This window comes from Podarcis raffonei, chromosome 15, assembly GCF_027172205.1.
Source record: "Podarcis raffonei isolate rPodRaf1 chromosome 15, rPodRaf1.pri, whole genome shotgun sequence".
Classification (NCBI taxonomy): Eukaryota; Metazoa; Chordata; class Lepidosauria; order Squamata; family Lacertidae; genus Podarcis; species Podarcis raffonei.
The window spans coordinates 35,381,112-35,394,735 of NC_070616.1; the positions used below are offsets into that span (position 1 = coordinate 35,381,112).

The 13,624-nt window shown below is 45.9% G+C and overlaps 1 protein-coding gene across 1 annotated transcript in view; it reads right to left on the bottom strand.

The window, feature by feature from the left end:
* Positions 1-13,624, bottom strand: part of ADGRA2 (adhesion G protein-coupled receptor A2) — a 121,314-nt gene that overhangs the window by 17,905 nt on the left and 89,785 nt on the right. Inside the window, exons 3-8 of the mRNA XM_053366567.1 lie at positions 11,716-11,787; positions 10,085-10,156; positions 8,577-8,648; positions 6,921-7,084; positions 5,919-6,132; positions 3,120-3,284 (exon numbers count right to left, since the gene is read on the bottom strand). Of these exons, the coding sequence (XP_053222542.1) occupies positions 3,120-3,284; positions 5,919-6,132; positions 6,921-7,084; positions 8,577-8,648; positions 10,085-10,156; positions 11,716-11,787 (759 nt within the window). The remainder of the gene's footprint in view (positions 1-3,119; positions 3,285-5,918; positions 6,133-6,920; positions 7,085-8,576; positions 8,649-10,084; positions 10,157-11,715; positions 11,788-13,624) is intronic.

Below are 13,624 nucleotides of genomic sequence, written 5' to 3' on the forward strand. Positions count from 1 at the left end.
GAGACCCCCGCTGCCTGCAACTGAATGAGAGGGTGGGGTTGGGAGAACAGGGAAAGGGATAAGGGATTGTGTCTCTAAATAGGATGAGGCCCCACGATGGGAGGGGGGTGACTTTCATGCTGTGCCACAGGGTTTGAAACAGAGAAGAAAAAATGTCTGATGCCAAATGTTTTATGGAGTAATTTATTTGCCTCCCTGGAACTCTCTGCTTGGTCCAGCTGCTTCAACATCTGGCTTGCAAGACTCTTCCTATGCCTTCTCCCTCCCATGCCAGCGGGAACAGCTGGATGAAAGCATAAGGCTGTCACATGGCTCCCCACACACACACCCAGACGCAGACATGATACAGCACACCCCTTGAGCTGCCTCTGCAAAGACAAACCCAGTTCCTCCTTCGGTTCTCGCAGCCTATTGCCCCAGAACAAAACTGGCTTACGTGGTTGAAAGCAAGCTCAACCCAGGAGAACCCTAGGCTGTGTACACACCAAAACCTGACTTCTCCTGAAGTGACTTCTCCTGAAGAACCATGGGAACTGTAGTTCCAGCACCCTTAGCAAACTACTGTTCCCAGGATTTTTTTTAAGGGGGAAGCAGTGTGCTTGATGTGTGCTTTAAATGTAAGGTGTGAGCTGCAAAAATGTTTATGCCCTCCTCCACCATCACCATGGTCTCTGTCTCCTCCCGTTAGCTCCATTCGATTAGGAAATACCAGAGGCAGGGGCAGTGGCTTGTATCTCATCCTCTGTTGCAATCAGCTCTGTTTGCCTTCCACTGCAGTTCAGCTTCCGCTAAAACTTCTTCACCTCACTATTTGCAATGGCTAAAAGTGGTGTAATTGATTTCAATGAACGTCAACAGAAATGTGAAAAAAATGCCATTTTTTCCAGACTGGAAAAAAAATACTCCAATGGCGAATGCTGCTCATAATGGCTTGCGTGATTTACATTTCTGACGTCGGAAGAATGTGCAAATTGAGGGAATTTGTGCTCCCTGCTGGACTTCTCCAATATTTCTGGGCAGGGGATGCAATCTCAGGTCATCTCATCTGCTTTGGTCCTTTAAGCTCTTTTTTTGGTCCCAGGCAAGAGAGGACCAAACAAAAAGGACATCTAAACCATTTCTCATCCATTCTGGGATTTAATCAGTCTCTTTCCAAGTTTTCCCATGGGAGGGAATCCCCCTGCTCTCCCCCACCCCTTCCAAATGCCTGCAGAGCTGCAAAGCTCTTCTGTGCTTTCCTAGGGTGTTGCATTTGTGTCACACACTGGAAGGATCAGGGATTTTGGGTGCTGCTCTTCCTTGCCTCTAACCCCAGGCCATATCCTGCTCATGCAGAGTGCGGAGGCGGAAGGGGCCGGGATGGGGGGGGGCGGAGGGAGAGAAGACAGGCCTGCTGTTAATTTAAGCCACATTGACTGTGCAGTAATTTATATTCCATCAAGACCCTGCCAAGGTTACAGCGGGCTCCATAAGCCTTTTTTCTCTTGCCAGAGAAATTCCAACACCTCTGCTTCTGGAGCCTGTCTGCGCTGCCAGAGCCGGGCCTCTCTCGGACAGCCTCCCTCGCAACGGACCCTTAATCATTCCCAGATCCCGGTTGCCAGAGAGATCCTCAAGCCCATCCCCTCCCTCCCCTCTCCTCTGTGCAAGAGGGGCTCTGGGAGAGCAGGGATCAGGCATCCGAGGGCTGCCTGCCCCCTAGCCGAACCCTCCTGCTCAAAGGGAGCTGGAGACATTGGACCCTACGGGGCCAAGAGGCAGCAGCGATGGCAAAGAGCAAATGAATTCTACCATCCTTCCCAACAGACAGCACATCTGTGGAAGCCCACCTGGCAAGCTCTGGAATGGGTAGGAAAAAGCTGCAGCTAAGCGGCAGAGCAGCTGCCTTGAATGCAGACAGTCCCAGATACAACCCCCACCATCCCAAGGCAGGAATGGCAGATCTTCCTGCCAGAAACGCTTGAGAGCTTCTGCCTGTCTGTGTAGACAATACTGAGATAGCTAGGTGAATGGCCTGACTCCTATAAGGCAGCTTCTTGCGCTTCCGCGGAAGGGATTCCCAGCTCTTTTCTGATGTGGTTGGCACAGCAAGAAATAAACAAAGCAATGACCCCCCCTTTCCCCAGCAAGTCCAATGCATCAAGCAAGAAACAAAGACTTTTTAAAGTTACCTTATTACTATTTTTTTGTTACACTGGCTTTCCTTGCAACTCCACCAGGAAGACAGGAGAGGGCGGACAAGAGAAAGCCCAACAATATTAATTTAAGCAGTTCCTGCTTGCAGCCTTCTTAAGGAAATCAGCCCTGGGTGCTCACTGGAAGGACAGATCCTGAAGCTGAGGCTCCAATACTTTGGCCACCTCATGAGAAGAGAAGACTCCCTGGAAAAGACCCTGATGTTGGGAAAGATGGAGGGAACAAGGAGAAGGGGGCAACAGAGGACGAGATGGTTGGACAGTGCTCTCGAAGCTACCAGCATGAGTTTGACCAAACTGCGGGAGGCAGTAGAAGACAGGAGTGCCTGGCGTGCTCTGGTCCATGGGGTCACGAAGAGTCGGACACGACTAAACAACAACAAGAACAACAGCTTGCAGCCTAGGAAATCACCCTGACATAATACCCCTTGCACATTACAGAAGGGCGAGGTTCTAGCTTCTAGGTAATGGCAATACTGCTAGGAACCAGACTGGTATTTCAGAGGTTGGGATCATAATAGTAAGCCTGTTTGTCATTCAGCCACAACTTTCATTCTTCTTTCGAAAGTTTCCTAAAACAGGGCTCATTAAATAGCCCTACATTATATAGAGTTAAAAAAGATCTCAACTGAAATGGTACTTTGGACTACATCAGCCCTGGCAGTTACCTCGGCCACCATGCAAACACACCAGATGAGATACCAGTTCTCCACATTTGATTTAATGCATCCCTTCTTTCGTCCATCATGCAATCATGAGGTCTAGAAACCTGACTTAAAAATAACAGCAATGGAAGTTGGTGTTCCTTACACACGGTCTCATGGAACCGGGCCCGGCACATATCAGCCTGGCTCGCTTAAGTCTTAACTCAGGCCCTGCCATTCCAAGGCCCTCTCTGGTCCAGATCCCCATAGACTCTCCTACCTGAAGTCTCCACGGTTGTTGGTGACACGCTCGGCTGGGCAGTATGAGGCTGACGTCTCCAGAACAACTATTTCGACCTTCTTGCTAACGTTGCCCTGAGCAGTGGAGATGGTGCACTCCCATTCGCCGCTGGCTGAGACATGGATATTGGACAGGATAAGCTCGCTGGGGACAGAAAGGGCTTTTAGAAACCATACGGGACTGAATGGTTGATAGCTTTTAGGAAACAAGTATGAGGGATTTTACAACTTTCAAATTCAAAAAATGAGGGGTGCTAAAAAGCTATAACGTGACTTAGGAATTCAAAAGGCTTAGTATAATTAATATAATTTAGCTTTGCTTGGTAAGTAAAACGTGTGTAAAATCACTAAAAATGATTGTCAGGTACTTGCAGTTATATTATATATTAATATTATTGGGTTTTGTTTTTATTTAGCATTACCTGACATTTTCTGAATGTAAAATTAAAATTCTTTGGTTTTTTGAAAGCGGTTTCTGTGCTTTTTCATCAAAATGTAGACTTACCAAGCTACATGTTGTCCAATCACAAAAATGATACCAGATTTGAATTCCTCACACTCAAAAGAAATATATATATATTAAGACCCCTCACTGAAGAAATGTGCAAAAATTAAGTTTCACCCCCTAAAATGCAGGGAAATAACTTCCTATCTGCTTTTGGTCCCAATTTCTAACGTTTCCTTAACACTGTAGAACCTGTTGTATTCTGGAACTGTGGCTTTTTGATCAATATGCCACCCCAAATTTAGCTTTTTCATCAATATGCTGCTATGTCACACTAAAATTACTGTAAAATGGCAGGGAAGAACTGTATGCTGGGATACCACCCCAAATTGAGTCATGTCAAATTACAATGCGAAACTCCCACAATTTTCCAAGTTAACAAGGTTGCAAATTGATTTTGTTTTTGTTTTCCCTGGAAACAATTAACACAGAAATGAGTGCTAAACGTCTTCTAGATTCCACTAGATTTTCAGGAATGGCTTTTATATCATGTGAAAGATCACATAAAATGTGGAAATTATCAGGTGAGAAAACAACAGGAAAAGAGAATTAAGTGCTGTCTGAATACAGTCTAACTTAGTCTGCAATTAACCCAAGCATACGGAACTGAAACAAGGCAGCTTGACACAAGAAAATAAATACATTAAGACACAGGAATTAAAAATGGCATATAAATTCAGCCAAAATGTATTGCGGCTCCTTAAAGAGTAGGGATGGGAGAGAAACTCAATTCAGTTTGCATTTAAAGGCAAAACTACTGTATTTGTGTTTTCTGAAAAAAATGTGTGTACTGAAAACACAGCCATCCTTTGAGACTTCTCCAAATGTTTCAATGCAGCTCTCCAGTCAAGTAAGGCGGTAAAAAATGCATATACTGGGGTAAAGTATGCATGAAAATTAATATACAGCATATGACTGAAAATAACATACAAAAATGCATGATATTAAGGGATATTGCTTGCTGAAATTAGTCAAAACCACATACAAAAATGTTTTATTAGGAGAAATTCACACAAATATGCTGACAGATTTCCACGACGATTTTTTTTTTTTTTAAGTCACAAATAGTTGTGGAAATGTGGAGAACTGAATTTAAGACTGGGAATGTTAGAAACATGAAGAACTGATATTGAGAGATTTGTCCATCCCTCTTAAAGGTTAACAAATTTATTATGGCACAGCTTTTCATGGATTCAAGCCCATGAAGCCTTGCATCTGATAATGATAGCTTGTGCCATGATAAATTTGTTAGCAAGTTTCTCAGGTGCCCCAGGAACGCTTTTGATTGCTTTTTGCTTTGTTGTAAGTGACAAACCTTTTTCGTAGCAAACGTATTTGTTGCAAGAGGCAAAGTTTTTTGTCTGCTGCAAGACTGGGAACAACAACACGTTAAAATAGTGTGATTAGCTGTGATTCCTCTGTTGTAGGGACTTGGGTTAGATAGCCGTTGGGTCCCTTCCAACACTACAGTTCTATGATTCAGAATATTTTGAAAAGCTTGTGAGATTTTTTCTTTGGTTAAAAAAAAGAAAGAAAAAAAGAAAAAAGGATTTACCTGGCACAGAAATGATCACAATGTTGGCAGCAAGTGGGTCTCCCCAGTGCCGGATTTATGTATAAGCTAAACAAGCTATAGCTTAGGGTCCCACTCTCTTGGGGGCCCCAAAAAAATTTAAAGGGAAAAAAACCTGGATGTACATTTCCAAAATATAAGATAAAGATAAAACTAAAATAAAACCTACATACAGCAACAGTGTTTTGTGTTGTGTAGGCTCCTATTTGTTATGTGCAAATGGCTTTAGATACCTATTAGGTCCATAAATTACCATATAGCATATATTCAACACAAAAAAACAGCGAAAATTTGTTGTTGACAAAGGACAGCTGGACATATAAAGGGTCCCATTACCTTCAGTAGCTTAGGACCTCATCAAACCTAAATCCGGCCCTGGGTCTCCCTGGGGAGTGATACCCAAAAAATGAGGTGCTTAAATTGAGAATATTCTCTCTTGATTCTTTGCCTGTTACCTGTCTAACCTTGGATGGGATTAGACTTCCATGCAACCTGCCAAACCCTGAACTGCTTATTTGTCCTGATCTGTATCCTTCCCAAGGAACTTTGGGAACTACAGCTCACCTCTCAACAGAGCTGCAATTCCCAGCACCCTTCACAAACTACAGTTCCCATGACGCTTGTGGGGAAGCTATGTGTTTTAACTGTATGGCGCAGACGTGAAGTTTCTCCCTTTCCCCAAGGCAGCAAAGCCCCAGTACCTCGTGATGAAGGTGCAGTCGTGGACGAGGCTCTCTTCCAGGATGATGCCATTCCGTTCATCCCCCTGCACCAAGGCACGGTTGTGGTACCACAAAATGTGTGTGCTGTTGTCCAGGTAGCTGGCTGTGCACTGGAAAGGGAGGCGATCGCCTTGGAAGACCACTTGCCGCAAGGAGGGGATCAGCAGGTGGGTGTGCAGCTCTGGGGTCCCTTCTGCGGGAGGGAGAGCGAGATCCCACTCAGGTTGTGTAGGGAGGGAGAGAAGGGTGCTGAGACCAAGACGCCAACTTGCACACAGGTGCCTCTAACACACTTATGTCTTGCACTTAAGGTGGAAAAGTGATACTCAGAAGTTTACATAAAGGAAAGCTCATTTAGGCAACCAATTATAATTACATAGACTGAGCAAATTTCCCTCTGCTTCTGTCAGCTATGGAGAGTGTTATGTACTGAGCTGAATCCTAGAACAACAGAATCCAGAATGCAGCCGTCTGATTGGTCCGCAGGAGCCACCCAATCCAGCTCCAGGTGGAAGTGAATCAGCGACCTGATTGGCCTGCAGGAGCAGACAATCAGGCTTCTGGAGGAGGTGAACCCGCAACCTGATTGGCCTACAGGAGCAGCCCGGAATTAGCCAATCACACAGGGACCATTGCGTAAATAATGTATATATAGCTAGACGTTTTGGGGAAAGTTTCATTCATTGCTACTATGAGCTGAATAAAGAGCATGAAATTCACATTCGACTCCAAGAAAAATACTATTTAGAAAGGGAAGCTGAGGGGCGCCCAAAGTGCCTCAACGAGGCCTGAGCATGAACCGAGCTTGCTCTGTTACGGCAGGATGCTGCCCGTTTTCAGGGACGGAAGGAAAGCGGGATGGTGTGTTCTGCAAGACGACGTGGCTGGCGAGCTGGAACAGGGCCACTCCCACCCTGCACAGGTTCCTGCCGGCCCCACTAGTAAATAAACACACCCTGCCCGTCCAGCCGGGGGCCTCACCGCAGCGCATCTGGCTTTCCCGGATGTTGCGTAGCAGCTTCCCGTGCAGGCTGCCAGGGTAGATGCACAGCGTCTTGTCGGAGATCTGGACGGAGCGGTTTTTGGACCAGGCTGAGACCCAGCGCATGTTGCAGTCGCACGTCAGGTATTCTGTGGCAAAGTCACTGGAAGGGAAGGAAGAGAGCCACATGCTGGGATTAAGCAGAATTGCTGTGCGGGGAAATGGGTTGTAGAAGACAACAAGAGGAGGCCTATGTAAAGAGCTCTGTGTGGAGTGAGCTCTTCTGCCTCAAAGATCGGATGGGTAGCGAACAGTCATACCTCTTGTTACGTTCGGTTCAGGCTATGTCTTTTCAGGTTGTGTCCCGCGGCGACTCGGAAGTACCAGAAAGGGTTACTTCTGGGTTTCGCCGCTCGTGCATGCGCAGATGCGCAAAATGACATCATGCGCAGAAGCAGCAAATCGCAACCCGTGCATGCACAGACACGGGGTGCGTTCCTTTCAGGTTGCGAATGGGGCTCTGGAACGGATCCTGTTCGCAACCAGAGGTACCACTGTATTCTGCTTTCAGATTTCCAACCTGGTCCAACCAGAATTTGCATATGTGTGTGTGCACTTTTCTTTGATGAATGCTTTTGGGGGCATTTGCGGGGGGTTGAGAACTGCATTGCAGAATTTTGATAGGTGTGAACCTTGAAGGGAAGCTGTGTTTTGCCTTGTGTATTAGTTTGCGAAGCATGAACTGTGGAGGTTTGCATTAAAATGAGAACTAAATGGATTTCTCCCCACCCCTTCCCTACTTTGGAGTTGATAATGGCTCTAAGAAACGGCAAGTAAGGAAGCTCGGCACTGCCAGTGGTGCCCACACATCGGCTGCTGAACCGTCTTGTCTCTCTCCCCCCGGTAAGTTGTTTATGTTGCAATTACTCTGTTTTTCAGGTTTTTATATTTTGTAAACTGCTTAGAAGCCAGCTCCGGTATTACGTGGCACAATATTTAAATAATTATAATAAAATGGCTATGAAGAATTCTCTTCCCCCTGTGTTGTGTTTGCAACATTTTAGACATGTTCTGCTTTCTCCTAGCTAGTGCTTCCATTGCCATTATGAAAATGGGTTTAGGCGCCCATCAGTTTACCATTGTACTATCAATAGGGCTGATTCTGCTTCACAGGAAAGCTGAGCGACCATCTATGGCAACACAGTTCAAAAGATGTCCACCACAGTGGAGGCAACACCTGAGTTCAGGCTCCCATTCTCCACTCCTTGCAGAAGCTGAAAGCATGTCCCCGTGACTTCAGAGGCAACCACAAGAGGTTCTAAGGAACGCCCTCATCTTGCATGGGGAAGGGGGACGCTCTCATCCTCTCAGCCCCACCCTGCTTAGGACAGCAAAATAGCATGATCTGGCACCAGCCATGACTCACATTCAACCCAATCCCAGCACCAAATGCTTAAACAGCGATTCTCAACCTGTGGGTCCCCAGATGTTGTTAGACTACAACTCCCATCATCCCTGCTAGCTAGTGGTGATGGGAGTTGTAGTTCAACAACATCTGGGGACCCACAGGTTGAGAAAGGCTGGCTTAAGACGAAACTCAGTTGCCTCTTCCCTGCCTGCCCCTTCTTTCAACATGCAGGAGAGGATATACTCACAGAACTTTCAGAGACAGCAGCTCATCAAAGACCCCACTCTGGATGCTGGAGAAAATATTCCCTGACATATTCCTGTGGAAGAGGAGAATGAACAAGTCGTTTGAGTGGGCCAGAGTTGGCCAAGCATGCTCTTTCACTTGATGGCATGACGGGAACATGATTTCTGTTACAGTGTTGGTGTTTGCATGTTCTGGACAGGGATAGCCTAGTTCTGCTCACCTCAAGGTTAGATTACTGTGATGTGTTATATGTGGGGCTGCCTTTGAAGACAGTTCTGACACAGCAGCTTGTGCAGAATTTAGTGGCCAGATTGTGGACTGGGAATAGGAGGACTGATCAAATAACAATGATCCTAGCACAACTGCATTGGCTGCCAGTTCATTTCCAGACTCAATTCAAAGTGCTGTTTTTGACCTATAAAGGACCTTAATACCATAGGGACTGCTTCTCCCCACATGAGCCTAGCCAGGCCCTGAGTTCATCATCTGAGGCCCTTCTTCATGTGCCCTTTCTGATGGAGCTGCAGAACTTGGCAACATCAGAATGGGCCTTTTAGTGGTGGCTCCTTGGCTGCGAAATGTTCTTCCAAAACTGCCACCATCATTACCAGTTTTGAATAACCAGGGCATTCCTGTTCACCCAAACATTTGGGGCTTGACTGAGTCACAGGGTATGATTATATCCAAGCTTGAATTGGTGTTTCTTTTTTGTGGGGTGGGGTAGGATTTGTTCTTTTTATGCTATTGCAAGATGAATGCTTCTAGTTAATTAATGTTTTTTAATTCATTTTTATATATTTGCTAAATTTTGTATTATGTATGCTTTTATAATAGTAAGTTGCTTTGAGGCATTTTTGCAGCAAGCAACAAATAAATGGAACATAACATGTGTTTTATCATATGGGCTGTAGCTTGGAATTGCTGGTGACCATCCTCTTTGAAAGGAAGTCCTTTTCATAAGCAGCAATTCAGTGTTGTCTGGCTCAATGCAACCAGAGTCAAGAACCTAAGAAGAGCCCCGTTGGTTCAGGTGAAAGGCCCACCTAGTCTACCATCCTTGTTCTCACAGTGACCAACCAGATGTCTGTGGAAACCCCAGAATCAGGACCTGAGCACAGCAGCACTCACCCCACCTGGGATTCCCAGGAACTCGTATTCCTAGACCCACTGCCTCCGACAGCAGAGTGAGAACATAGCCATTGCGGCTAGCAGTTATAATAGAAGACCAAAGCACAACATTTTGCAACTTGCATGGACAGGAGGTATATCTATGACAGCAGGGGTAGACAACCTGGTGCCCTCCAGATGTTGTTGAACTCCAACTCTCATCGACCCTAGAAAATATGTGGTCAGAGATTATGGTCATTGTAGTCCAGCAACAACTGGAGTGCACGAAGTTGGCCACTCCTGCTTGGCAGCCAAGGAATCAGTCTGCTGAGCAAAGATTCAGTCACTAACACAAATGCGGAAGACTTTGGGCCAAAGGACGCCCGCACCACGAATACTCACAAGCGGATGAGGCTGACCAATCCCTGGAAGATGCCAGAGCTGAGACACCCAATGCGGTTGTTGGAGAGGTCCCTGTTGAATAATCAGAGGAGGCAAAAGAGCAGTGAGAGGACTGTGGAAGCCACGGGCAATGCCAGGAAGAAATGCAGCCCACAGGACCCAGAGGTCAAACTAAAAGGGGCATGATGGCTCAGTGAGTAGCCCATGGGCAAATAGCAGCCGCTGCCATGTCATCCTGATGTTTTGCAAGCTGTCTTCTCCGGGATATCTGCTTTTTTTCAGTGGTGTCCAAACTTTCTTCAAAGAGGGCCAGTTTTCATGAAGTGAAGGGCCATGAGGGCCAACCAAAGGGCCAATCAAAGTTGCTGACCTTTCTTTAGAATTGAAGTTGTTGAAGTTTTTTTAGGATTGAAGTTGTCGAGTTTTTTTAAAGGATTTTACCCCAGGAAATAAACTGCCACAGAGGCAGGATTAAACCGACCAGCGGGCCAGATTAGGCTCCCAAAACCGACTTTGGACATGCCTACTGCTTAGCAACATGGAGAGGGTGTGAGAAATGATGTCACTGGAGGTGCATTTTGTTGAGCATGAGAATCTAGGTCTCTTCAGGAGCCATTCCTGAACAGGGTATCCTGACTGCTGGAGGGTGTGGGGCTGCAGATGCCAGCCTCTACACCTGGGTGTGCTGTCCTCACTCACTCTTCTCACAAAGGGGCTTATAAGCCTCCCCATATTTGGGAAACATTGGGGGTGGCGCTCATGTAGTTGGAATGCTCTGTACAGGAATAAAACTGGAACAATTTGTTCTCGTGTGCTAGCATCAATTGAGATTCTAGCTGGGAACTCACTGAATGGTCAGAGCGATGTTGGCAGCAGCAGATAGGAGGAGATCTACCATGGCAATTCATGGGGGTGAAACGACGATTGAATGGAAGACAGGGGCCATGCCAGAGATGGCCAAGGGTGGAAGAGAACAGCCCTTTGACATTTACTTTCTCCCTCCCTGCCATAGTCTCTAGTGACAGAACAGGTAGACATACTGAAAAGGGTTCAGAGAACAGCAGCAAAGATGGCCAGGGATATGGAAAGCAACGCCCTGATGTTTTATGACATGGTAATATATAAATACTTTTTGATATACTTTATATAAATAAATACTTTAAATGCTTAAAGGGATAAATCTAATCTCATAGACAAGAGTTTGAAGGAAGTAATGGAGGAGGGAAGACTGGAGGGGGGGAAAGCATGGTAACATTCTTCAAATACACAAATGGTTGCCACGAAAGGCTTGTTCACGCATCACAGGTACAAGCTGTCTCTACACATGTGCAACTGTTTGTGTGAAACAGCATACACTTGTTCATTGGCACAGCTCAACTACTGTGCCCACTGATAAAGGAATGTGCCCATCAGCATGTTGCATGAGAAAAACTGTACACGTGTACAGATATATTTGATTGTACACTCATTGAAGATCACGTGGGGAGGGCAAAGGTTTGTTCTCTGCTGACCCAAAAGGCAAGATTGGATCTAAGGGGCTTAAATTCCAAGAGGCAGTTTCAGCTGAGCATTAGGAAAAACTAATGGGCTGCTCTGGAGTTGGGAGGGAGGGCTTTGAGAGTGGTACTTACAAGCGCTTCAGGTCCGAGAGGCCTAGAAAAGCTCCAGGTTGGATGATGCTAATCAAGTTGTTCTTCAGGTCTCTGGAAAAAAAGGAGGAAGCCACAAAAAGGTGTTAGGAAGGATCTGAGTGCCATGTTCCCGATGGGAACATTCTTACTGAGGACTGGGTTAAATTCCTCACTCCGTATCACTGCAACCAGGCTGAGCCCAGTGGTGGACCAGAAAGCAAGGAAGCCAACGGTAGCAGAGCTGGAACCAATGACAGGAGAAGCCAACTAACTCAAGTATTGTCCCCATCCTTCTCCCTGCTGTTTCCTAAAAGGGCAAAACTGAGACTGAGGAGGAAGCTGACAGCCAAGCCCCTCTTGGTCTGGCTTAAGAAGGCAGGCAGACGGAGTCTGGCAGACTTAGGCTGGGGGGCCATTCACCCAAACGGACCAGTCTCCACAGGCTATGCCAACATTTTCTGTATATACATATATCTAGCCATTCTAATCAACCAAGTGGTTTTAAAAACATTTATTACAGATTAAAGCCCATATAACTTGGTTGTCTCTTGTTTGCTATGTCTACAATGCCATGATTTGTGATTTTGTTTCTTTCACTTTTTATTTTTCCTGGCAAAAAGCGGAGATGACAACTGCATTTTTAAATGAATGAATGAATGAATGAATTCAATCTTTGAAGTGCTCCCCCTCCTGGCCCATGACAAAAAGCAACTATTTTTTAAAAAAATTAAGGAGAGCCCTGTTGGTTCAGACCAAAGTCCTTGTGCAGCTTAGCAGCATGTATCACACAAACCCAAGATGCCTATGGGTTACCCAGGAGGAGGACACAAGAACGTGCTGTTCTTCTCCTGCAACTGGTGATTCAGAATCATGACGCTTCGGATCCTGGCAGTAACATATAACCAGAATGACTAGTAGCCATTGATAGCTTATCAGTCATGAATTTATCTAATCTCCCTCTAAGGTCAGTAGCATCTTATGGTAGCAAATCTGGCTCTCTGTCTGCCTGTCTCATTCATATGTGTGTGTGATTTTTTTGGGGTGGGGGGTGGGAGGTGGGTGGATGAGCAAAATAAAACACTGAAAATGGTGGAGGTAGCAAGCCAGTTTCCCACAAATTAATCAGAAGAATGGTGCCAGTACATTTTGCCACATATCTCAGGTTCTACAAACACTGGAAACCTTGGGCCATATCCAATCAACTTGTACTCATAGTAGACTCCTTGAAAACGATGGGCCTAAGTTAGCCATGCATATTCATATCATTAGGATTACTCTGGGTAGGACTAGCGTTGGATAGAATCATAGAATCGTAGAGTTGGAAGGGATCCCAATGGCCATCTACTTTAACCTCCTCCATGGCAGGAATCCTGCCCACAGCCATCCCTGGGTGGGCTCAAACCACCAATGTTCTGATTGACAGCCAAACACACTGCCCCATCGATAACCCTCTGTGTGTGTGTGTGTGTGTGTGTGTGTTTTAAAAAAATTAAGGTAGGAGTCCGTGGGTTATAGTTCGTCCAGAGGGGATAGGTCTTCCTTCCCTTGCTCCCCACAGACACGTGTGTGTGTGTGTGTGTGTGTGTGTGTGTGTGTGTGACACAGGGGAAGGGCAAACACTTGTGTAAGGGGGAATTGCAGTTAAGCACACGCTCACTGATCTTCTGGATAAGAAGCCAGAGCAACCCCCAGGCTCCTGTTCATCAGACAGCAACTTCCCCCTTTCCTTTCCTTTGCAATGTAGTGGTGGATTTCCACTGCACGGAAATTAACTCGATGGGTAGAGCCCACAGGCGCTCACTACCGTTAACCTCAAACATCAAAGGATGTGTACAGCTTCAGGAGGTTCGTTATTGTTCTGTAATTCATTAAGAGCCCTTGTCTGGGTTCTTCTTGCCCCAGTAATGGT